Genomic DNA, 25,474 nt, shown 5'->3' with positions numbered 1-25,474 from the left:
GAGAGCAAGATGGGGAAATCCAGACAGGCAGGGCTGAGGAACAGTCATAATCCCTAATTTACAAGTGGTTTGAAATCGGTTTTCTGCCCGCCATCTAAATGTCTGTGCCTGTATGAAAAAAAGGACTGAGGCTAGTCCAACAACTCATAATGCCCTACTTGAGGTACATGTTTTACCAAATATGTCACAATTTATGATAATTCAATGATATTTCGGTGTATTGTACAAATATATAAAACTTGTCTTGATTGTATAACTATATGTTTTCAGTATGACGCATTCTTCACTAGTCTTTGTAAAATGATGTATATTTTTGTTCTCGCTATTAATCATCTCTCCATATAAATTGTATTTATGATAATGTTTAACGTTGATATACAATCATGTCTATATAGATATTTGTCTTCATTGTTATCCTTTTACATTTTTTTGTGGTGGTTTTGTTTAAAAAATATGGTAGATGAAAAAATACACTCAATTGATATTTGACAGGTAGGATTCTGCAATATGGAGATTTCTCTACAGTATTCATTGTTAGCCTATAAAATGTCTGTGCAACTCATTTGATTAAAGCCCTTACTCTGTGCCATTAGCCAGCACTGCACATTCCATGCTAAATTGTGCGAATGGAAAGCAACATGGAGAATAATCCAATTTTCAACCTCAATAGCCTCATTTGTCTCTAGCTGTTATGCTATGAAAATTAGTTTTTGGTGTGATCAATTCCGGTAATGTTCTCTGTGTTAAACTCAGACACATTTAAATGTGTGTATGCTTGTGACAGTATCATACTGGCAGCCGGCTGCATATTCACAGTTTTAACCTGCTGATCTAATAAAAGTGATTTCTATGTCAATAATGTATGACTCTGGTCAATTCCAGGCATCCTATTCCACTCAGACTGTCTTCATGTCTGATTGAGTCTTAATGAGAGCCTTCTATTATTAAAATTAATTTGATGGGATGGTATTGCTGCTCCACCAACCAGGACACCTAACCCACCTCTGATGAGAATAAACAGTATAAATAAATAATAGTATAAATAAATTCAGGTGTAAATTGAGCTGGATTAATAATTAAAAGCCCCACTGTGGCACGCAATGAGTCTCCATGGTCTTGAGTTTAATGAATGCACATCTGCCACTGGTGGTATGACAACAATGCACTTCAGTAGCAGAATGAATATTATTTTTGGTGGAATGTCTCTCTGAAGACACTATGAAGACTTGGGGGGGGGGGGGGGGGGGGGGGGGGGGGGGGGATTTGAATAGCTGGAAATGTATGTCGTTTGACATTCAAACTTCAGAAAGGACAGTAACATTTCAATCTGTTAGCAAATGGTGGCAATTGAAACAAACTGTATGCAGTCTTCCAAAACTTGGTGAAATAATCAAGATTCTCCTTTTCACATAAATAACACTAAAGAGCCATTGCAAAACCTAAAACCTACCTACCGTAGCTAAGAAGAGATAAAAACGGGGTCTGAAGTCATCAAATTCTGTTGAAATGATCTTCTAGGGAGAGTGGATATACAGTTGCAAGAAAAAGTATGTGAACCCTTTGGAACTACCTGGATTTCTGCATAAATTGGTCATAAACTGTGTTTTGATCTTCATCTAAGTCACAACAATAGACAAACACAGTCTGCTTAAGCTAAAACCACACAAACAATTATATGTTTTTATGTTTTTATTGAACACACGCTGTAAACATTCACAGTGCAGGGTGGAAAAAGTATGTGAACCATTGGATTGAATAACTGGTTGACCCTCCTTTGGCAGCAATAAGCTCAACCAAACGTTTCTTATAGTTTCATATCAGACCTGCACAACGGTCAGGAGGAATTTTGGACCATTCCTCTTTACAAAACTGTTTCAGTTCAGCAATATTCTTGGGATGTCTGGTGTGAATCGCTCTCTTGAGGTCATGCCACAGCATCTCAATTGGGTTGAGGTCAGGACTCTGACTGGGCCACTCCAGAAGGCCTATTTTCTTCTGTTGAAGCCATTCTGTTGTTGATTTACTTCTGTGCTTTGGGTCGTTGTCCTGTTGCATCACCCATCTTCTGTTGAGCTTCAATTGGTGGACAGATGGCCTTAAGTTCTCCAGCAAAATGTCTTGATAAACTTGAGAATTCATTTTTCCGTCGATGATGGCAATCTGTCCAGGCCCTGAGGCAGCAAAGCAGCCCCAAAGCATGATGCTCCCTCCACCATACTTCACAGTTGGGATGAGGTTTTGATGTTGGTGTGCTGTGCCTTTTTTTCTCCACACATAGGGTTGTGTGTTCCTTCCAAACAACTCAACTTTGGTTTCATCTGTCCACAGAATATTTTGCCAGTAGTGCTGTGAAACATCCAGGTGCTCTTTTGCAAACTTCAAACGTGCAGATCAGAACACATTTTATGACCAACTTATGCATAAATCCAGGTAATTCCAAAGGGTTCACATACTTTTTCTTGCAACTGTATGTAGAAAATGTCTTAATAAACCATCAAATCTTTTTCAGTCAGGAACGTAGAAGTGGACCAATTAACCTACAATATATTTCTATAAGGATACGTCCCCAGCTGACCCAGAAAACAACGCAGGTTCTGGTCCAGGCTCTCGTCATCTCACGCCTGGACTACTGCAACTCCCTCCTAGCTGGTCTACCTGCATGTGCCATCCGACCTCTGCAGCTCATCCAGAATGCAGCGGCTCGTCTGGTCTTCAGCCTTCCTAAATTATTCCACACCACGCCGCTCCTCCCTTCACTGGCTTCCGGTAACTGCTAGAATCCACTACAAGACACTGGTACTTGCGTACCATGCTGCGAATGGATCTGGCCCTTCCTACATCCAGGACATGGTTAAACCGTACACCCCCAGCATGTGCACTCCGCTCTGCATCAGCCAAACGGGGCACTGCGAGGGGGACCCAAGTTCCCATCAGCAAAAACACGTGGGTTTGCTATCCTGGCTCCAAAATGGTGGAATGAGCTCCCCATTGACATCAGGACAGCAGAAGCTTACACATCTTCCGGCGCAGACTGAAAACTCATCTCTTTAGACTCCACTTCGAGCGACAGAATTACTAACAAAGTACTTATATACTAACAAAGGGCTGGCTTGTCTAAAGCCAGTTGAGTAGCACTTGAAATGTTTGGCTCTATGAAACCTGATGTACTTATATGATTCTGTTTTCTTCAAGGTTGTATCTTCCTGGTCGAATGCACTTATTGTGTCGCTTTGGATAAAAGCGTGAGCTAAATGCAATGTAATGTAATGTATGTAATTACCAAGGGTAAAAAATCAGGTATTTTTCATTACTACCCTGAAAAATGGCACACCAGTCCTGACAGTCAACAACACCTCCAGGAATAATGTGTTATAAAACATAAGTAACATTATTAAAGACACAAGTTACAGGCGATAAAATATTCACTAAAAACATAAAGGTATTTCTTTAACAGCTCCTATCACAGAAACAGTTCCTCCGAGTCTAATTTTGTAAAATGTTAAGGAAAAGCACCATCACTTCGCTCACTCTGAGCATCAAGGGTGATAAAACACTCTTTACTGCCATGGTGTCTTGAATCTGTCAAACATAACAAAGAATTATCTCTGAGTGATAGAGCACATGCATGTGAGTGTATGTGTGTGTGGATAAAGACCAGGAGAAGTAATCGGCCATAAAACTACGTTTCATCACATCTCTGATTGGACCCAGCAGGGAATCAAACAGCACATTGAACACCCTCTTCTTTACCGGAATGCTGGGTAAGCGAGAGGTGAGTGTTTATCTGTCAGGCTGCCAGTCAAGCTGCTAAGATGCAGGTGCCAAGGCCTCTACAGCCCGTGTCCCACTTGCCCTTCTCCTTCCCTCACCCCCTCCCTTTTCCATTTGTCCATCCCTCCATCTTCTCCAATCAGCAGGTCTGAGATTAAAAGTAAACACAGAGGTGACAGACAAAGCCGCCAATAATGACAAGACCAATGCTGATTAAAATTAGCCTCAGGTTGTGAAAATACACCAAGCTCTTTCCCTCTGATTAAATGTCTGCACTGTGTAAACTATTACAGCCTTGTTCTATTCTCCTCCTGTTGTCCTCTGCATCCCCACGTCGTTTCTATTCCTCCTGCACGCCACGCTCAAAATCTATCGCGTCAAAACACTGACTTTAGCAATGTTTATGTTTATCTCAGACGGTCATAGTGAGATAAAACTTTTCTTTATGCAAAGATTACATTTGGATTTCACAGCTTTACTATAATTTGCATTGGTCATATCTGATGTTTGGCAATGAGATTCAAATTTCTTGGATTATTTTATTTTTTGTGGTAGTGTGCCCTTTTTTGACACAATAAAAAGCACCGAGTGAATAATCCTTTGTCCGGTTTCCGACAGTGATATTTATGTGCACACTTTTGGACAATGACATCAAACTGTTTTTATCGATATTAAACAAATATATCCACAAAGAAACTCACAGCCAATATCACATGCAACAATAGAAGTGTTAGCAGTGTCAACAAACATACCGAAGTGAAATAAACACATTTCATATTTTAAAATACAAACTTTAGTTTGACCTTCTAGTTCGAATAACGTCAGTAATTTGTCAACTTTGTCAGCTATTTAAGTTGAAATGCTATTATTGCATGGATAGAGTAAGTGTATGAGACATGCATGCAGTGTCTAAGGTGGAAGTGCTTTGGTTAATGGAAGAGGGATTTTGGTTGACATCCAGTTTTGCTCCTGGGTTTGTACCAAGTTTTTCCAGCAGGTGTTGCTGGCTTTTGTTTGGATAATTATCTATGACTCATGTTGCGTCCAAATGTAAAGAGCCATGATTGCGCTTTCCCTCGGTTCACAAATGTTAATAAATGACATAATAACAGTGAGTCAAATGCTGGCAACTGTAGTCCGTCTTTAAATAACAGTCTGCTATGTATTTTCCATTATCATGCTTCTATCTTCCTAACCAGGGTCCTGGTGACGTACAATACAGTCAAATCCTGATATCATTATTTCAAGCCACAGAGCATTTTCCACTGTCTGCATGTTCCACTCTAATTTCAGCACCAGAGCTACTCTAATCCAATCACTGGTCCCACGGCAGATGAGAATCCAACACTGTGTGTGTGTGTGTGTGTGTGTGTGTGTGTGTGTGTGTGTGTGTGTGTGTGTGTGTGTGTGTGTGTGTGTGTGTGTGTGTGTGTGTGTGTGTGTGTGTGTGTGTGTGTGTGTGTGTGTGTGTGTGTGTGTGTGTGTGTGTGTGTGTGTGTGTGTGTCTTAAGAAACTTAAGAAAGGAGGAGAGGGGAATCGTATCTCTAGTGTTTGAACCAATCAACCTTGCTGAAATCTATGTTGGAGCAAATTGAACATGATGAGCCCAAGCTAACGTGCAAATACCTACTGAAAGCAAAGACATCTGCAGCAGTGTGTGTATGTGTGCCTGTGTTTTTTTCCCACAATATGCTCCATATTTGCTTTCATGCTGAACACAAATAAAGGCTTTTCACAGTAATAGCCTGTCAGGTAACAGAGGTACCTTGCATTTTTATCTACAAACCCAGTTATGTCGCTGCTGGAACAAAGTGATTTATTAAGGTCTGGCACCTGTGCAAGAAGGGAAACATGTAATTTGCTAGTGGCATTCCTGCGGTGTACAGGAGTAAAGACTCGGCTACAACATGTCATTCAATTACAGCATGTCGGACATGTCACTTATGACGTGACCTGGCATGCATACTTCACGTAGGGTACACAGACACACACTGTGTGGCCACTATGAAAACCCTCATCAGTCATTGACGTGACATGTGCCCTTTCTACATCACTTTGCTTCCAACGTAATGTTACATCATGAGTAACAGCCATCTACTGTAAAGGACAAATGTAAAAAATGAAATGGTGAACCTGATATTTTTGTATATATAAAACCCTTTTAACACATTCTTCCCATTGAGGTAAGACATGTGAATAAAATGTTTCACTATGGTAAAGTGTAAGAGTGTTCTTGCAAATGTCCCATAATTCTTTAACATTTTGAGACCAGGATCATTTTCCTGAAGTTTTGGAGAAACTTACTAAAAGTTTTGAATTATTTCTGAATATAATATAACCTCCTTTATATAATTTATGACTTTTAAATTCAATCTGTTGCAAAAACGTTTTAAGGGGACATACAGTAAGGGTTATGAAAATAGTAAATCATCTTCCCTTTAAAGCACACATGATGTAATATAGAGTTTAGAACGGCCTGAGGATTAGAAATGTAGAAATGTAATCAGTTTAAAAGAAATCCAGCTCTGTGGTTAAGTAAAATATGTTTGCTCAGACAAGAACTAATAACTAAGCACCCTTGATAAAAAGTGTCTCTAATGAACTTTTAACCTTAATTCTTAATTCTTAATAGAACCATAATATTTAAATGTTACATTTAATTAAATAATTTGTCGGTTTACTTATGGTGAGTCTATATGAACCTACAACTTACTTTGACTTGATTTAATTTGCTTATGATCTGTTTTTAGTCCTTTATTAGTTCTTTCATGTAAGGAGACCTAAGCATACACCCGCACGAGAAAAACAAGATGAACTTTAAACATATTGACAGAGCAAGAAAGCAAGAAGAAGAAAAATATATATAATAATGCAAGGCATAGCATACGGCTTAGCTGGAGTCTTCGACATTCCAGCGCCATAATCCTTTAATAATTATTGACGTTTTCACCACTTCCATCTCAGGCTCGTTTATGAATATGATAAATTATAATTGCAAGGTCAGCGGAAGTCAAGTATTGATCACAGCCATTATCCTTGAAGTCCGAAAACAAATGCAGGGGATGAGTGATTGGAAAAATAATTATTAAAGAGGCAAGTCAGTGATTATACCATAAAAAAAGAGAGTGAGGAACTAAAAGTGGGCGTTGAATGTGGTTAGAAAACAAAAATCATTTTTTTCTCGAGGGGCCCTCTAAATGAAAATGTGGGGGTTTGTTTTTTTCTGCGGGGATATGTCTGGTCAAAGCTTCATCTAATGACCCCATCCCCATTCTGAAATGTCCAAGCTTTTTTGAAACGGTCTTTCCCCTAAACATAATACCACACCCCCGGCAATCACGTTTCCAGTTTGTGTCACATCGCACATCGTTTTGCAGGAGCATGCCATTGTGCTATTTCAGTTTTCACTCATGCACACTTCTATGAACACGTGACTACTAACATCTGCTAGCCCCACCCCTGATATCCCACCCACCATCACCTCCACCCGTGTCTCCCACTAGACATTTTTCCATTTGCACCTTTTTTCCCTCCCCTCCCCATTAACGTGTACAACTCCGCTTGACAGGGAACACCACTTCTGGTTTCCCCCGGCAGCGGCTCTCTTCCTCCTCTTCCCCTCCATGTCCTTCCCTCTCTCAGGGGAACATGATTCTTTTATACATAAACAAGAAGCCCCTAACATAGCATAGGTTTGTTTTTTTCTCTTAAGGTATAAAGGTGTGGGCAGAAAGTGTTTGTTTGTAACTAGATTTCTATAGCGTAGGGGCCTCAGCCAGGGAATTCTTTTGTTTGCTGGACGCAGTGTAAACAAGTCCATTTGAGTATCAAAAGGAAACAGGTAATGTGGGAAATTGATTTGCAACCGAGTTGATTATGAATACATCTTGGAAGTGGAGGGAGGTCAGATTTGGGAATGGGAAAATATCTATACACTGTATGCCTGAAGGAAAAAGGGGGAAGTCTATAGAGTGTGTGTTTGTTTACGTGCATATCCAGGGCAAGCGTGTGGAGATAGGCAGGCTTTGTGTACGGCTGTCACATGGTGGGGGTGTCACTTCAAACCTGCCCCAGGGCAAGGCAATATCGCACAAAACACAATGAAAGGATGCAACACAAAGAGAAATAATATTCTTTAAAAAGGCTGTAAATGCATTACTGACTCGGCTTGGTGCAACACTGCAGTGGTTATTGAGATATTTTCTCACTTCACCTCCCAGGTGACCACTGGGGTACTCTGATTCATACACACAAGACAGAGAGGCGATACAATATCAGGAGATGTAAAAGTCTTGTGGTTGGGAAACATGCAGAGGAAAGGGGGGGCATGGTAACACACAGCTAGAAACATTTTTATTTTTATAGTTTATTCATAGGGACTGTGATTGAATCTGGATAGGGTTCTGTGATTCTAAAGTACTGGTTTGCCAAGGATGCAAACACACCCACAAACCCTATATACACATTCAAGCAGATAGATAGCTGAGGTTCTGCTGTAAATATGAACACTATGCACATGCTGTAGCTGGGGGTCTCACTGCATACGCTACCAACACACATTCCAGATGTGGCTGCATATGGAGCTGTAATAAAGTCTTTAGATGAAGCATTGGATTAATTGAAGCGTACGAGACGTGCTCCAATGGAGGAAGCAAGCAATTAAGTGCCTGTGTGTTTGCATGTGTATATGAGGCATGTGCCTATGTCCCTGTATAGCTGTCAGCATGCGTGTAATGATATATGGAGAATCCTTATAACACTCGGGGGACATAAATTACAGATATTACAGATTAATTTCAAGCCTATTAGAGATATGGGACTCTAGATATGCTACACAATCATTACACATTCTGTACAACTGCGGCTGCTGTGATTCTTACCACAAAGAGATGGGAAACTGAACAAAGACGCAGCACAAAGAGCGTTGTTGCATCTGTATTTCTGACTTTAACTCTTTTCCGGGCATGGCCATTTTTCTTCTCTTTGAAGCGGTGCATAGCTAGATTTAAAACGAGCAATCAAATTGTTATTTCCGAGGCTGTGTTGGTTTAAATTAGAGTTATTAACTTTATTGACTTGAAGCAGACCGTTGAGGAAAAAAGAGTTTAGGAAACTCAGAGTGGAGAGAGAAGAGACACACATGACTAAGCTTTAAGTGTTGAGTAATCCCACAGCCAGAAGAACTCATCAACTCAATCGCCCCTTCCTAACTCTTTTCCTCCCCCTTCCTCCCTACAGTAAGTTTAATTTGAAGAGAGAGAAAAAGTCCCTTCCACACAGTCTCAATACATATTTTTCTAATTTCTTCCTTCAGAAATCTCTTAATGGCTTCTTCGCTGGACCCTGATGAAAACAATGACTTTTAACCTTCCTCTCTCTCTCTCTCTCTCCCTCCCTCCCTCCCTCCTCCTTCCTTCGTCCCACCTCCCTCCATCACAGTCGACTTATTTCACTTTCTAAATGATTTCTTACTCTTTCAATCTCTTTGCAGCCATTCAGGGCCCGGCCTAGGCTTGTGTCCGGTGCGACGCATTGTGACAGGTGAAATGAAAGCCCACAGAAATCTCATCTTCTTATAAACGCTCGGAGGCATTCAGCCAGTCAAAAAAAAATAGTTTTTTCTCCCCATTTCTTTCTGAGGCGCCGACAGATGGAGGAGGAAAAAAAGTGCGCTGTTATTTGAAGACCATTTGGGGTTTTCCTTTATCCACAGTTAATCAATGCTGTTCCCTTTGTGCCGGGGGAGCCGAGGCAGAACATTTTGCATACATTTACAGAACAGCTACTGTAGGAGTGCCTTTTTTTGTCAAAACTATAAAAGAACTGCATGAAATGCCTTTTAGAATTGATAGTCGAGTCATTTCTTTGCTTATTTTTTTGTCAAATACCAAGAGGAATCTTAATCAAAACTGCATTATTTACCCCTAAATAGTCATAATGAGATATGCAGATTTTGTCACAGTTGTTATTGTGTTATGGAATCGTACTTTAAAAGCAAAAAGGATTAAAAGCACTTTGCAGTTATTTCCATTTCCTACCTTTACTATTTATCCAAACAATGTCAACGAGGAGTTCGGTGTGAAAACACGAATAGTAGCAGACAAACAGCGCTGTCAGGCACTGCTGATTGAAACCTCAAGGTCATAGGCAGAGAAACAGAGAGCAGACGCTCGAAGAAGTACGAGCGTTAGAACTGCTTAGGCTCTCCAGGGTCTGCAGCTCACTCACTCTGCTAGTGTGTGTGTGTGTGTGTGTGTGTGTGTGTGTGTGTGTGTGTGTGTGTGTGTGTGTGTGTGTGTGTGTGTGTGTGTGTGTGTGTGTGTGTGTGTGTGTGTGTGTGTGTGTGTGTGTGTGTGTGTGTGTGTGTGTGTGTGTGTGTGTGTGTGTGTGTGTGTGTGTGTGTGTGTGTGTGTGTGGTTCTCAAGGCCTCTCCCTGTAGGCGGATTCTGCAAAGTCACCCTGCTCTCTGCCTCTCGTCAATCTCTATCGCTATCGCCCTTTTCCTCTCGACAATCCTGTTGTCCCCCTTTCTTTTCCTGAGTGGAATACTCGACCTGCAACACGCCGGTGCTATCTCCACCTTTTGTTATACTGCTCTCCCCACTCTCCCCCAAATCCCTCCATCACTCTCTCGCTGGATCCTTCCACACCCCTTTCCCAGTCTCCTTCCTGAAGGCGAAAAGACACCTCCTGCTTGCCATCTTTTAACAATCTCTGCATCAATCTGCCTTTACCCATTATTTCTTTCTGTTCAGTTGGCTTAAAGGTCTCCATTTCTTTCTACTCAGGGGTTTTTTCTTACGCCTCTAACCTCGATCCCTACCTCCCTTTATTCATTTGTACCCGACCTCAACCTTGGCACTGTGTTCCAGCTGCTCTTTTCTCTCCTGCTTTATTCAACACACACATCAAACTCTGCCCGGTGTATTCCCCTCTCTGTCAGGTTACTCTTTCCTTTTTTCACTCTTCTGTCAATACTTTTCACACATTCCTCTGCTCCATCATCTCCCCTTCCTCTCATCGTCCTCCCACTCGTTTTCACTTCGCCAATCCAGCTGTTTGGTAGTGTTTTGTCCCCCCCACTTTCTCTACCCTCAGTGTATCCTTCTTCCTCACCTTGTAATTCTCCACTCTTGCTGTAGAGTTCTCGCCTCTGCTCTCTCAAGTAGGTACTCATGCTGATGGCATGGGAAGAAGATTCAAACCTACAAAACACACAAAGAGTTCAACAAGTGGGAACACGGCACAGCAGTACAACGTGGAACAGGAAACTGTAAAAAGGAATCTAATGGCCTTGAGACAGACCAAAGTCAAGTCAAGACAAATATTTTATTTATAGAGATTTCAAATTTCACTTCTCTAACATGGAAGGTTATATATTATTTTCATTTTTGTAATATTTGGTGAAGCACAAGGCAGAGAAGGATGTGATCCTTACTTGAAGAGCGACTGCTTGGCCCGCTGTGGCTTCTTCTTGGAGAAAAAGGCAGCGAACTCACTGCCGGTGCTGGCGTAGGAGAGCTGAGCCGACGGTTCCGTGGCGCTGCGGCTGTTCTTCACGTCCAGATACTCCATCAGCAGAACCTGAACAACAAACAGAGGGCCGGGTCAAAACAGGGAAATAAGAAGCAGCTCAGTTTTAATGGGATATTGTTCTTGAGCAAGGTCACATAGGAGGGTTCAATCTTCCCATGTTCAGACTAAGTGCTTCCTAAGTGCAATTTTGTAAGATAGACAAAACATTTCTCATGGCTGTTTTTTTTTTTTCTGCCAACAATTTGAAGCTAACAGGAATAAATGTTTTATAGGAGACTCTATGTTGGTGAGACTTTGCTTTAAAGTTAAAACACCTAAGATGTCCAATTTATTGTAAATTATCTTTTGATTTGGGAAGAGACAAATAAAAGAACCACTGAAACATTATTGGATATTTCAAAAGCAAATCACAACAAACTACAATACATTAATCTCAACTGTCAAATACGGTGTCATTCACTGAAGCTTTTTTAATGGTGGTCCCTAATTCATCACATGGAGTACTCAAGTTCATTAATTGCTTTAAAGCCCCCATTAACATTCATATCCTGTAAGCTCAACCTGCCTGCTCGGTTCACCTATCATATATTCATGATCACTTTGATCAACCAAAGGCCTGCTGGGGGTGCTAGTGAATTTATTTATTTATTACTCTCGCGGGAATATCCGTAATATCTCAGCTTAAGTTTCACTTTCGATTGCATGATATAGCCCAGCGCAACACCTTCGTCACACGTGTTGCCACTTGTTTATACCATTTTCAGGCGATTTGCAATCTGCTCTAGAAAAACGATGTGTTTTTAGGATTTCAAGAAGCATATAAAACAAACAATGGATGTATTTTATGAACACTTATTCATGATGAAAGTAGATTTAGATGTTTTAGGAGTGAGATAGAGATTATTATCTAATATATGCATCCAATGAAACTTTCCATGAAGTCTGTTGATGATCAGAGGCTGTTGTTGGGGCTGCATAAACGTTTTTTTATTTTTGTTTTGTAGGCAGACCATGCAGGCCAGCCCAATGGTCACCAAGGTTCATGTTTTAAAAGCATTTTTACAAAAAAAGCTCAGACGAGCCTAACATGTGAAAATATGGCTTAGACCTCAGAGAGCTAAACTTGGGCCTACTACCATAGTTTTACTTTATTTTGTTTTGAAAATCCACAGTGGATGTTTGTGTCGTACTACATGCGGTGTATTTTGCATATCTCTCAGTAGCCAACGATCTGTGAGTCTGTTGGCTCGGACATAAACTCCGCAATAAAGGTAGTCTACATTTCATAAGAGGTGTAAAACCTGTGAGCATTTTAAATCGCATTTGAACAAAAGGCTTAAATACTCTGTAGTTGTATTTGTATTGTTGATTTATTGTGTGAACGAGACGATGTAGAGAAGGTTAAGCTGTCATTATTAGGCTGTTATGTAGTGTTGGAGTGGTAAGCAGGCCTATTGTTTTGGGATATTTGTTCGGTGGTCCGTGAGTGTTTTTTTATTGGTTAAGTGGTCCTTGGTATGAAAAAGTTTGAGAAACACTGCGCTAGTGGATTGTCAACGGGGGAGCCTCGCTGCGGGGAATTTATACAGATGGCTAGTCCGCCCCTGAAAAATGTCTAAATAACCGTTATTAATAATAATAATTTTTAAAAAATTGATTTTATTTTGTAATCATCTCGCGACCCCCACTCGTGAAAACCTTTGGGAACCCCTGTTCTAGAGTATAGCTAAAATAACATTTATATACATTTACCATCAGATTATACCCTATCTTTTTTTAACTCAGTGCCAAACAAAGTATCTCTCTTCGTCATGTTTAAATATCATTGCTGTATGAAATTGGAAACCTGTTCTTTGTTATTTAAATGCTTGGATTATCAGCTTTATAAAAAAACATTTAACTTGTTATTTTCTAACAGTTCTTGTGCCACATTACTGATACAAGCGTTAAGTTGCCATTTAATTTTGTCGTTTGTTCTAAGAACATTTGCTGAATCATTCTTCCATTCTCATTAACATTTAATGAAAAACTAGGACAAACTATTTTTCATCAGAGGTAAATATATCTACAGTAGCAGGTTTGGTATGGACCTCTCTAGCAACAGGTGTTTTTATTTTGTGGCGTAGTAGCGCAGTATCACAATAAATGTATTCACAAAGCCTTTTCTAAAAAACTAAAAGAAACACCGAACTTTGAGATGGAACAAAGCCTTTTGATGACTGGAGTACAAATTCTTGTCTACCATTTCCCTGACCTGTCTGCATGAACCATGGTGAAATCCATCAACGTCCTATGCTTCATGAAAATCTTATCAATTTCTAACAATAGCTGAGGACAAGCACATTGAATCTGTGGCCAGGCAGAGAAAGTTAACTTCCTCTACTCTATCATTCTATCCGAACATTCCCTATGTTGCCTTCATTGGATCTCATTTTTCAAAATCTCTTAGTGCTTCATCTCTCATTTCCCACATTTCTATTTTCTCTCTGTTGCTCCGTCTACCTCAGTTCATCCTCCTCTTTCTCTCTCTTCTCCCCTCTTCCTTCCTCTCTCTGTGTGAATACATATGCTCTAAAATAGCCTTCCATATCTAATGGCTTCATAATTTAGCAGGGCCATTTAGCCTGTGTGTGTCTAATTCTGAGGCGCGGTGTGGGTCAGCCCAGAATGGAACGGGAGTAATGGCCGAGCAGATGGAGATCCATCTCGACCGTAATGATGTAATTAACGCTGCGGAGAGCTCCCTCGCCGTCATGCATGGGAAAGCCTCCACATGGTAGGATGATGTTAATTAAAGTGCACACACATGAACATACATGCATGTGCCCGGGCATGAAAAAGTAATGCAAAAGCAGGTATCTTGTGGAATGTTTTTGCTTGAAAATGAAATCAAATTGTGCATTTAGAGGCAATTGTTCACTTGTGATATGAAGTTAAAGGAGTGTGGTGTTATAGCAACTGGTCATAAATGTAAATACCGGTAAGCAAGTACACACACAATCTTCCACCAAACATTTAATTACCCTCCGACTACTTCCCACATAGCGCTGGAGGCCATATCACACACGCCCTCTCACACTGGCAACACCAGGGCCTCCACTTGTCGCTAGCCTCATGCTGCAGCTAATCCTATCAGTGTATTAATTACTAATGATGAGCCGATGGAGCAAAACCCCCACTTGCTTGCAAGCTAACGCCCAAGTAGACTTAATGAAATGCCAGCGCTGGGCTGATGAAGGGGCTCCGACCCTACTTAAATTGCATTAGCCCAGAGACAGAGCGAACTTTGGAGGCAATTAACTGGACTGCTAGAACAGAGAGAAAGATAGCGGGAGAGAAGGATGGGAGGCAGAACGTAACACGGAAGAAGAGATAAAGGTGGAGTTCTGAAGAATGGAAAGAGCAAAGGATTATAGGAGAATGGACACTGAACAGAATGTTAAAGAGAAAACGGAAAAGCAGGGAAATAAGGTAGACAAAGAGAGGACACAAGTTCAATCGAACTGTTCAAATTAACAGACTAAGTGAAGTTAAAAAGAAGGTTGGTTTCCCCTCCTCTACTTAGGAATCTCTAGCTAATTTTGGCAAGGGCAGACGTTTTTCACCTCAAATCAACAAAGCTGCGTCAATAACAAGCACTACCTTGACTCTTAAAACGTTACTTTATTTAAAAGCCTAACTACTGATAATGTGTGCTTTCCCTCGTTACAAGTGGATTAGATGACAAGGATTACATATATCTCAATCTCATTGTGCACGATGCAAACTAATTAGCAAGAATAACAGAGCAATTTCAGAAAAAATAACCTTGGTTGTCAAGAAGGCTTCTCAGGTACGTTTCTTTTTAGAAGTTTTATAATTACAGCAACTTCTTAAGTCATTGTTTTCTTGAAGTCAATTATCCTTGAGTAGTTATATGAGCACTCTGGGGAGTGATCACTACTTCCTGTCAAGAGCTCTTATAAAGTACCTTTCAATAATAGCAAACTAATATCTACCAACGTTAAAAGTAATCACACACTACACTCAATGCAAACAAGGCACACGCTAGATTAGTTGCCTAGCATCAAATGTTCCAAACATAGCAGGAAATCATGCAGCAAAAATACTATCTCATTTGGCTAGTAATCCATTAACTCTTTCAGAGTCAAATATCCTACTTGTGTAAATTCAGAAAGTAATAAAAAAAGGAATTTGATTACAAAAAAAGTCAAGAGTACAAAGAGAATTCTGTTTCAAAGATATGAAAGTGACCAAAATAAGAAATTAACCAAAGTTGAAGACATTAGACAACTGTATATAGGTGACAATAAGGACACAAAAGGAAAGGACAGAGGTAACAAGACATTCTGTCAGTGGCTGCGGCCAAAGCATTCATTAGAGATGGCCCCCAGAAACCAGATCCAAACAGCAGCTATATCTAATTTAGATTGACCATATTTGAGATACCTGGCTCTGCTATTACAGGAATACAAATTAGTGCCAAAAAGAAACATTTTCATCTTTGTTTCAACAGTTCAACTGGTGTTTAGACATCAAGAGATCTTTAAAGCATCTTCTTCAGTATATATGCATCTTGATAATTAGCGAAAACAGTATCTCCATGCCACATTAGTTAAGAGAACTTCTACTGTAACTTCCATGAAAAGGTTACAGAGTTGTTAGAGAAAATGGAGAGGAGGAAATTAACTGCCGGAATTCCCTAAAAATCAATATGCATGGGCAAATAAGTGAAATAGTGGATAAATAAAAGGTGCTATGTACAGATGTGAGACTTGGGGCAAATGGCTCTTCACACCAGATACTAACCACGCTTCAACAACTTGAGTGTCGGTGCATGTTGGTGGTGTACAGTATGTGTGTAAAGGGCAAAACTCATGTTTCTTTCCTAAGTATTTCCACCATAACTATTTCATGTAATTCGACCAAACATCAAACATATTTTGGCTCTTGAGTGACTTGGGTCTCTTCCAAAACTTAAATCATTCCATCTGGCTGAGCTAAGTTCTTCTCCAAAATTAAAAGGAGTAAAGCTTAAATTTGAATTGTGCGTTTATCATTCATTTCAGCACTCGCACTAATTTCTTCCTAACTGATCTCACCCAGAATCAAATGTATTTCCATTATGTCCATTAGGGCCTTAAACCCAACCAATCGAGCCAATTAAGAGGGCACCACTCAAAGCTGAACAGGTGAGCACTTGCCGCTCGATGAACTGAGCAGTCCATTGTCTAAAATTGAAGAAATAAATATCGCTTTATTTTTTCTTTCCTTTTGTTTTCCTTCTTATTAAGTCTTAAAAGCGTCTTAAAAGCAGCCGTAAGAACAACTCAACACTTTGTTCTGTTCTCAAGGCTTCATTGAAATTGGCTGTTTTCCCATTAAATCCCCTGGCTGGTGTCTTGTCACAAAACATATTGACTGATATCCCTCGCTGCTAGCTTGAAGTGAGAGCCCAAAGTGTCCTTGGCCATCAAATAAAGTGTTCTTTATACACCCCCTGTATTGATTGTGTTCCAGAAACTTCAATAACCTTCACAAGTTCTGACAGAGCTCCAGCCACAACTACTCCCAAAGTACACCACTACCGCTAACCAGTGGGGGTTCCCACCTGGAGTGCAGCACATCTAGTCAATCTTTTGAAGGATATCTTGTTGTCGCAGGAAAGGAAGATGCGCCTGCTTGTTCGCACAAACCCATTTCATTTCTCTCTGTGTCCTTGCTGTGTCCCTACCATGCGTGTTTGATGTGAAAACAATTCGAGGTGTATTCATTGTTTAAAACAAAAGGGAATAGAAATAAAAGACGACTTTGAATAGTGTTTATATGGATACACTCCTATAAAATATGTGAAATGCATAGAATGATTATATATATATATATATATATATATATATATATATACACACAGTGGGGCAAAAAAGTATTTAGTCAGCCACCAATTGGGCAAGTTTTCCCACTTAAAAAGATGAGGCCTGTAATTTTCATCCTAGGTATACCTCAACTATGAGAGACAGAATGAGAAAAAAAAAATCCAGAAAATCACATTGTCTGATTTTTAAAGAATTTATTTGGAAATTATGGTGGAAAATAAGTATTTGGTCAATAACAAAAGTTAATCTCAATACTTTGTTATATACCCTTTGTTGGCAATGACAGAGGTCAAACGTTTTCTGTAAGTCTTCACAAGGTTTTCACACACTGTTGCTGGTAGTTTGGCCCATTCCTCCATGCAGATCTCCTCTAGAGCAGTGATGTTTTGGGGCTGTCGCTGAGCAACACAGACTTTCAACTCCCTCCAAAGATTTTCTATGGGGTTGAGATCTGGAGACTGGCTAGGCCACTCCAGGACCTTGAAATGCTTCTTACGAAGCCACTCCTTCATTGCCCGGGCGGTGTGTTTGGGATCATTGTCATGCTGAAAGACCCAGCCACGTTTCATCTTCAATGCCCTTGCTGATGGAAGGAAGTTGTCACTCAAAATCTCACGATACATGGCCCCATTCATTCTTTCCTTTACACGGATCAGTCATCCTGGTCCCTTTGCAGAAAAGCAGCCCCAAAGCATGATGTTTCCACCCCCATGTTTCACAGTAGGTATGGTGTTCTTTGGATGCAACTCAGCATTCTTTCTCCTCCAAACACGTCTAGTTGACTTTTTACCAAAAAGTTCTATTTTGGTTTCATCTGTCCATATGACATTCTCCCAATCCTCTTCTGGATCATCTAAATGCTCTCTAGCAAACTTCAGACGGGTCTGGACATGTACTGGCTTAAGCAGGGGGACACGTCTGGCACTGCAGGATTTGAGTCCCTGGCGGCGTAGTGTGTTACTGATGGTAGCCTTTGTTACTTTGGTCCCAGCTCTCTGCAGGTCATTGACTAGGTCCCCCCGTGTGGTTCTGGGATTTTTGCTCACCGTTCTTGTGATCATTTTGACCCCACGGGGTGAGATCTTGCGTGGAGCCCCAGATCGAGGGAGATTATCAGTGGTCTTGTATGTCTTCCATTTTCTAATAATTGCTCCCACAGTTGATTTCTTCACACCAAGCTGCTTACCTATTGCAGATTCAGTCTTCCCAGCCTGGTGCAGGTCTACAATGTTGTTTCTGGTGTCCTTTGACAGCTCTTTGGTCTTGGCAATAGTGGAGTTTGGAGTGTGACTGTTTGAGGTTGTGGACAGGTGTCTTTTATACTGATAACGAGTTCAAACAGGTGCCATTAATACAGTTAACAAGTGGAAGACAGAGGAGGCTCTTAAAGAAGAAGTTACAGGTCTGTGAGATCCAGAAATCGTGTTTGTTTGTAGGTGACCAAATACTTATTTTCCACCATAATTTGCAAATACATTCTTTAAAAATCAGACAATGTGATTTTCTGGATTTTATTTTTCTCATTTTGTCTCTCATAGTTAAGGTATACCTAGGATGAAAATTACAGGCCTCTCTCATCTTTTTTAGGTGGGAGAACTTGCACAATTGGTGGCTGACTAAATACTTTTTTGCTCCACTGTATATACAGCCCTGGCAATATTACTTTTCACATTTAATTGGTTTACATTATAAGTCAGTCAATTTCTCAGGGATGTTGCAGAGATAGACTGTAGTGAATAGCCTCTATCTACATCATTATTTTAATTGCAACTATAAAGTAATAAGGCATGGTTTTAAGTGAAATATGATCACTTAATATTTTGTATTTGCTATCAAAACAGAACTTAGTGTGAGAGTATGTGGCATCACTGCTAGTAACAGATTAGTTAATTATCTGGCAAAACATGTCAAACAAAATGAAAATGCACAGACCAGAAGCATCTTAAGATATATCCTAAGTTTATAATGTTGCACTGAACACGACATGATTGTGTACCCTTTCACAGCACAGAGTCATAAAGTGTGTCAACAAGTCAAGAAAATTATGGCAGAAATATGAGCCGTTGATTAAGTCTCCAGTTTCTTAGCGATGTAGTTAGTATATTTTAGATGGGGGGTTGGGCAGAGAGAGAAGAGATGGTAGACTTCAGCGCGCTCCGGCGATATGTAAATACGACAGCGCTTTGGAGGACAAAATAAATGTGACACATTGATTAAAATGTTGGGCGAGAACAACGTAGCAATGTCTCTGCTTCATATCTAATTAAAAGAGATCATTGTCTTCTGGCTGCTCTCTGGCAGTTCAATTCACCTCCTTTTCACTCTGTCGATGAGCCGATAGAAGGCAGTGCATATTTAAGACACTCGTATATTTATATACTTTTTAGTGCCCCCATAATACCCCTCTTTTGCTTTGATTTATCTATGGCAATGAAATGACTCATTTATGAAGTCAAAATTAGACTTTTTTCTGAATAAAAAAAACAGAAGGAGGAGAAAGGATCAGCAATACATATATAGGAAATATGAGATGTTTCTGCTCAGAATGGATGAAAGCAATGTTTTAAAGCTCTCACAGAGGCAGGACAAATCACAGTACCGTAGAGAGAGGTCTTTCCTGTTAAGAGCCAATCGTACTCAATGACAATCTCATCAAAGTTTGCTTTTTCAAATTGTACTCTTCATTTCGAGCCAAATCATTTCACATTTTCTATCTTTTGCTACAGAATAAAAAGTAAATGTTTGATTCCTCAGCTGAAGTTTCAATGATCTAGAAATCTCTTCTTTGTCACAAGGCAGATAGTCAGTGTCTATCCATATTTTTGAATTCAGACACACAGTTTCTTGTCTTCAGAGGAAGCCACTCATTAAAAGTGTGATTTGCACTCTGGTCACACGCTCGCAGCAGACAGCGGACATGGCAAGCAGTCACCCGGCCACAAATCCTTGCAGAATGCGCAAATGCCGAGCTAATTAACAAACTCACGCCTCAAACCGAGCGGTCGGCGAGGTCAAAGGGTGACGGACGTCAGTGGTCACACACACTCATATAGACACTAATATACATTAAATTACACTCCCACTGGCTGGTCTTAATAAAGATTTTATGGAGATGTTTATGAACTGTGATCTTTGATTAACTATGTTATCCAATTACCTGAAAACGCATTGTGACTTCTGCCTTGTTCAAGATTAAAAGGAAACTTGTGGATTTTCTTGGCTTGGCACCAAATGTTGTTTTGATCTAATATTTACATGAACTTAAACTTGCTATGCTGACAGACTGTCAGGTGCTACAGTACTGAGGAAGGAGAAGCAAATTAATCATTATGGATCAAATCCAGTCACTGGGATTTCTTTGATATAACAAAGCTTTGAGGAAGATGAAGATGATGGGAAATGCACTCATGGATAGAGGTAGAGAGTTGCAAAAGCATGCAGTGGTGAACACTAAGAACTGTTCATTCAAAATGTGTGGGAATAACCAATAGATATCCACACATTCTATAGAAAGCTGTTTGAAATGTATGAAGTAGCCTTACAACACTGCTTACAGGATATTGATCCTCAGATCCTTCAGTCCTTTATGTTTTTGATCAATAACTCCACACTGAAGCACCCTCAGCATTTGTGAATGAGGATTAGAACCATTACAGGATTCTTGACTTTCAAAAGTTTGTTTACCTACTCCCCATTCTAAGCGTACTGGGCCTGAGTCACACATTGATGAACGGCATTTCTCTGCCAAGGCCTTGTAACCGGGTGCACCCTGTGTTTCTGTCGGCTCTTGTATCTGTCTGCTGATATGTCATGTGGAAAGCTCAACCTGGTATCTCCACCTCTCAAAGTGGGAAAAAAACACCAAGAGGTTTCTGTATATGTCAAAGATGGATATGCAACAAGTTAGAGGTGCAAGACAGACAGGGATTCAACTATACAAGGGAAAAAAAGATACTTCTTTTACATTTTCTGTATCACTCAGATTGCATATTTATTATTAAAGCACTGTTACAGTAGTCATTGAAGAGCTAAAGATATGATGAGTGATTTACACAATTTGCCACTGTGGGAGCCGTAGGAGTTTAATTTCTCTCATTGCCGATATGTGACTCTCCAGAACAGAGTGGGCAAAACGAAGGAGGGAAAAAGGGTGTGTGCAAGAAAAAGAAGGTAAGATAATGAGATGAAGAAGGAAATTACAAGGAGCAAGAAGGGGTATGCACAAGGTATCGGGAGATTGAGAGACTGTAATACAGAGGCAGGAGCATCGATGCTGAAGGAAGGGAAATGGAACTGGAGAGTGGGAGAGAAAGGCAAAAGAACAAGCAAGAGATGAGAGAAACGGCAAGGGAGGGCGGGATGGACGAGGGGCTTTCATATTGATACAATCGGTCAGGAAATAATAACACGAGTGAGTGAATAAGAAAACCTCATTTCACATAATGAGTATTCTAATCAAGAGATTACATTATCGCACATCGGGCGAGTGAAGCCCCTGGCAACAGGGTGTTGGCAGCGATCGCATGCTGGGGAATGGCCTAATGCCTTCTATAGCTGCTCCCGTACAGCAGAGCTATTCAAGTACATGCCTATGCATGTTCACACCTTCAGAAACATACATGCATACACCTCAACACTTGCCAGAAGGAAAAAACTCAAGTTATTTAAATCAGACGAGCCGTTGTGCGCTAGTTAGAAATAGATCTGATTTAACTAGGCAACAGCATTCTCTCATTGAATTTGTTTTGATTAGTAAAAACACTAGTCTGTGCAGAGAAAGAAGGGCTAAAGAACACATTTGATTTGTGATCTTGCCCTCAAAAACTATGGTGACATTCAAAACATTTATATCAGCACCTTAAAATAAATTACAAGTTGAAACTATCTTGTTTATTTAAACAATCTCTTAGTCATGGATGGACTAGAAATGCCAGTTCAAATGAAGAAAGAAGCACCTCCTCTGCTTGTTAAAACGTGGTTATATACACATGAGAATTGCATAGAAAAATGTGATAAATAAAAAATTACAACTCCCAGTGAAGAAGCATTAGGGAAAAGGCGTTTGCACAGACAACGATCGCTTTGAGAGCAACAACTGCCACAGATTCTCCTCTGAGATTCAGAATAGGTCAACCGAACAGCTGCTCAACCCCTCAGTCAATCAAATGGGAGCAGGGAGCAAGAACCCGGCATAAATACACGCCAATTAAAGAGCCTCAAATTAATCCAAGCAATCAAGCTTTCCCTGTCTATTGCTGTTGCTACTTCTTACTGCAGAGTGAATGCCATTCATCACATCAATGCCAGTTCCTACACTGATTCATTTACTTTATTTGTTATTTTATTCATTTTATGAGGAAAGGTGAATTAAATCAATGTTTTGGGACAAAGGCTGGATGGAAAATGAATCAAGGATGAACAAATCACCATGGCAGTGGATGAATATAAAACCCTGTTGGTATGCCAGCCAGCGGAGGCCAAACAAACAACCATGTTCAGCGCTACAACCTTCATGTGCTTGAATTATTATATGAACACTTAACCCTCCGGTATCACTGTGGACGTTTTTGTCCATATGGGTCATTTTTCACTTTTCATTTTGCAATAACTTTGGTTGTGTTGTTGCAAATGGCCTAATTTTTTTGTAACAAGGCTATTTTCTCGATCTATTTTGGAATTCCAATTTTAATTTTTCAAATCGGTCTTTAATTCACTGTGTAACAAATCGACTAGGCAAATGTGTCATTTGAGACAAAAATGTCCACTGCAAAATACTTTGATAAAAACATTATATTAAAAGGTTTTTTTCACAACTTTTTTTGGGTTCAATCTTTAAAGCAACTTTCGCTCTAATAGAAAATACCAAAAATGTAATCATTTTCAGGATTTTAACCCTTTAAATGCCATTTTGAAAACATGAAACCACTGTTTTTTTTCATGATGAAAACAGAGAAAATTAGTTATTTTCCAAAAAATACATATCTGGTGACTGGCTCTTTTTTTTTTTTATAACAGTCTTGGATATGTCAAAGATTAGCAGGCAAATGGATTTTTTTTGCATTATTAGTTTTTGCACAAAATCAGATTGCACAAAAAAGTTACATATTAGTCATTCGGGACAAAAATGTCCACTTCCAAAAACTGCTCTAAAATGACAACAGATTAATATTTTTTAAAACTTTTTAGGGTTCAATCTTTCAATCCACTTCAGTCCTGATCAAAAATACCAAATGTTAACTTATGTTCAGAAAAAAACATTTTCAAATCTGGTTTCCCTCTCACGAGGAAATGCCGCGCTACATTCCTGCTGCCAGAGGTTTGGTTTCAGGGCCCACGCGTTATGCCATTACGAGTGGCATAAATAAGAATTCATGACGTGGAATCCTTCTTGGATTTATTCTTTACCCCTGAGATCATCAGCAGTATTGTCGACATGACACACCTGCATGGGGGACGTTCGGTGGTAAACTGGAGGGATGTTGATGCCACAGATGTTTGAGCAAACATTGGATAGGATAGTGCAGAGGAATGTAGCGCAGCTACGGGATGGGATCCTCTGTGTCCTCTCCACTTTTAGGGGAAGGGTCAGACAAAGAACGATCAGACTCCAGCACAAACATCTGATCATTTCTCTAAGCATGGCTTCACGTGGCGGCGCAATGAATATTCTTGTTACTCCTGGGGCAATCTGGTGCTATCATCCCTTTTGTGGTGTGATTGAGGAGGGGATCACTAAGCACTTCAGGCTTTTTCCATCCAAAAGGTTTTGTAGTCCTTCATACATCTCAACCTCATCACCATCGTGTTGTTTCTCAGCAGCTCCTCTGCAGCTCCTCAGCAGCTCCTCAACCTCCTCAGCAAAGGACCTTATTGATTCCTCTGTATCAACGTGGGATTCGGGGCAGAATTGTTCCTTCTTCTCTGCCCCCATCCGATAAATGAACTGTTTGGCAAAAAAGTGTTTTATCCTTGTGCTGACTCCTTTCAAGCACAGGCAGATCCACACCAGATTCTCCTTCTCAGGGTGTTTCTGTTTCAGAGGATGAGTCCTGCAGCTGAAGTTACGGGCTGCATGAGACCTCTTGTCCCACAGAGAAGCTCCTCTTCATCTTACTGCTTGTTGCGTATCACAGGAATGAAATGACCATCCAGCCAAACTACACATGTTTGAAGCTTTGGCTTTGCAGCCAGGTGTTTTTATTTACTTCAAGGAGTGTATGTATCGCTGTGTATGTCTGTTTGCTAAAGAGACATTATCAAAGGACTTTGAAGTTCCAAACAATTCAAAACATCGAGGTCAAGCTGGGTCAAGATCATACATCTGTTTACCTCTAAGACACATGAAACAGCACAAATGAAAAACAAAACGCCATGAGAGCACACTTAGTCCTGTCTCATTCTCACACACAATCACTCACACACATACAAGGTATAAGGAGGTTTAATATGTACGAGTGTGTATGAGTTTGGGAATGAGGGAGTGAGAGAAAAAGAGAGAGAAAGAAAGAAAGATATGAGGCGAAAACTGCGACTTGCTGTAAACCAAATCTACTGTATATTGTTGTCTCTGTACACACACACTGTACATCCAGACACACACACACACACACAAACACACATTTCTCAGCTGATACCACTATTCCAACTCCATACCAACACCATATTAGTTGCATACATGTATTCCAATGGCTGGCAGGGCCCCATTACACAACAGGCAAAGAAACCAAGAAATGACAAGCATGTAATTCAATGGTAAAATGTCACATCTGGTGATATACAGTAAAAAAGGACAAATGTAACTATTTTCCTCCAATATAAAACCCTGACATTACAAAATGCATGATTTTATACCGGTATGGCGGAGAGATCAAAGTGGAGTGGATGGGACACGAGTGGCTAATGTGTGAGTTTTTTGTTTAATCTGATTCTGTGCAAAAACTAATAATCCACCAAAATCAATGTTGTTGCTAATCTTTGACATATCCAAGACTGTGATAAAAAAAAAAAGCCGACCCCCCCAACATTCATTATATGGAAAATAACTGCCTTTTTGTGCATGTTTTTAATAGAAAACACAAAATTCATGTTTTCAAACTGGCAGTTAAAGGGTTAAAATCCTGAACATAAGTTAACATTTGGTATTTTTGATCAGGACTGAAGTTGATTGAAAGATTTAACTCCAAAAAGTTTTTAAAAATATTAATCTTTTGTCATTTTAGAGCAGTTTTTGGAAGTGGACATTTTTGTCCCGAAAGACTAATATGTAACTTTTTTGTGCAATCTGATTTTGTGC

The 25,474-nt window shown here is 40.0% G+C and overlaps 1 protein-coding gene across 1 annotated transcript in view; it reads right to left on the bottom strand.

The window, feature by feature from the left end:
• Positions 1 to 25,474, bottom strand: part of exoc4 (exocyst complex component 4) — a 115,144-nt gene that overhangs the window by 73,537 nt on the left and 16,133 nt on the right. Inside the window, exons 9-10 of the mRNA XM_079652853.1 lie at positions 11,211 to 11,356; positions 10,889 to 10,977 (exon numbers count right to left, since the gene is read on the bottom strand). Of these exons, the coding sequence (XP_079508979.1) occupies positions 10,889 to 10,977; positions 11,211 to 11,356 (235 nt within the window). The remainder of the gene's footprint in view (positions 1 to 10,888; positions 10,978 to 11,210; positions 11,357 to 25,474) is intronic.

The sequence above is a fragment of the Notothenia rossii genome (assembly GCF_949606895.1).
Source record: "Notothenia rossii genome assembly, chromosome: 10".
NCBI classification, from domain to species: Eukaryota; Metazoa; Chordata; class Actinopteri; order Perciformes; family Nototheniidae; genus Notothenia; species Notothenia rossii.
This window is presented reverse-complemented; position numbering and strand designations above follow the sequence as displayed.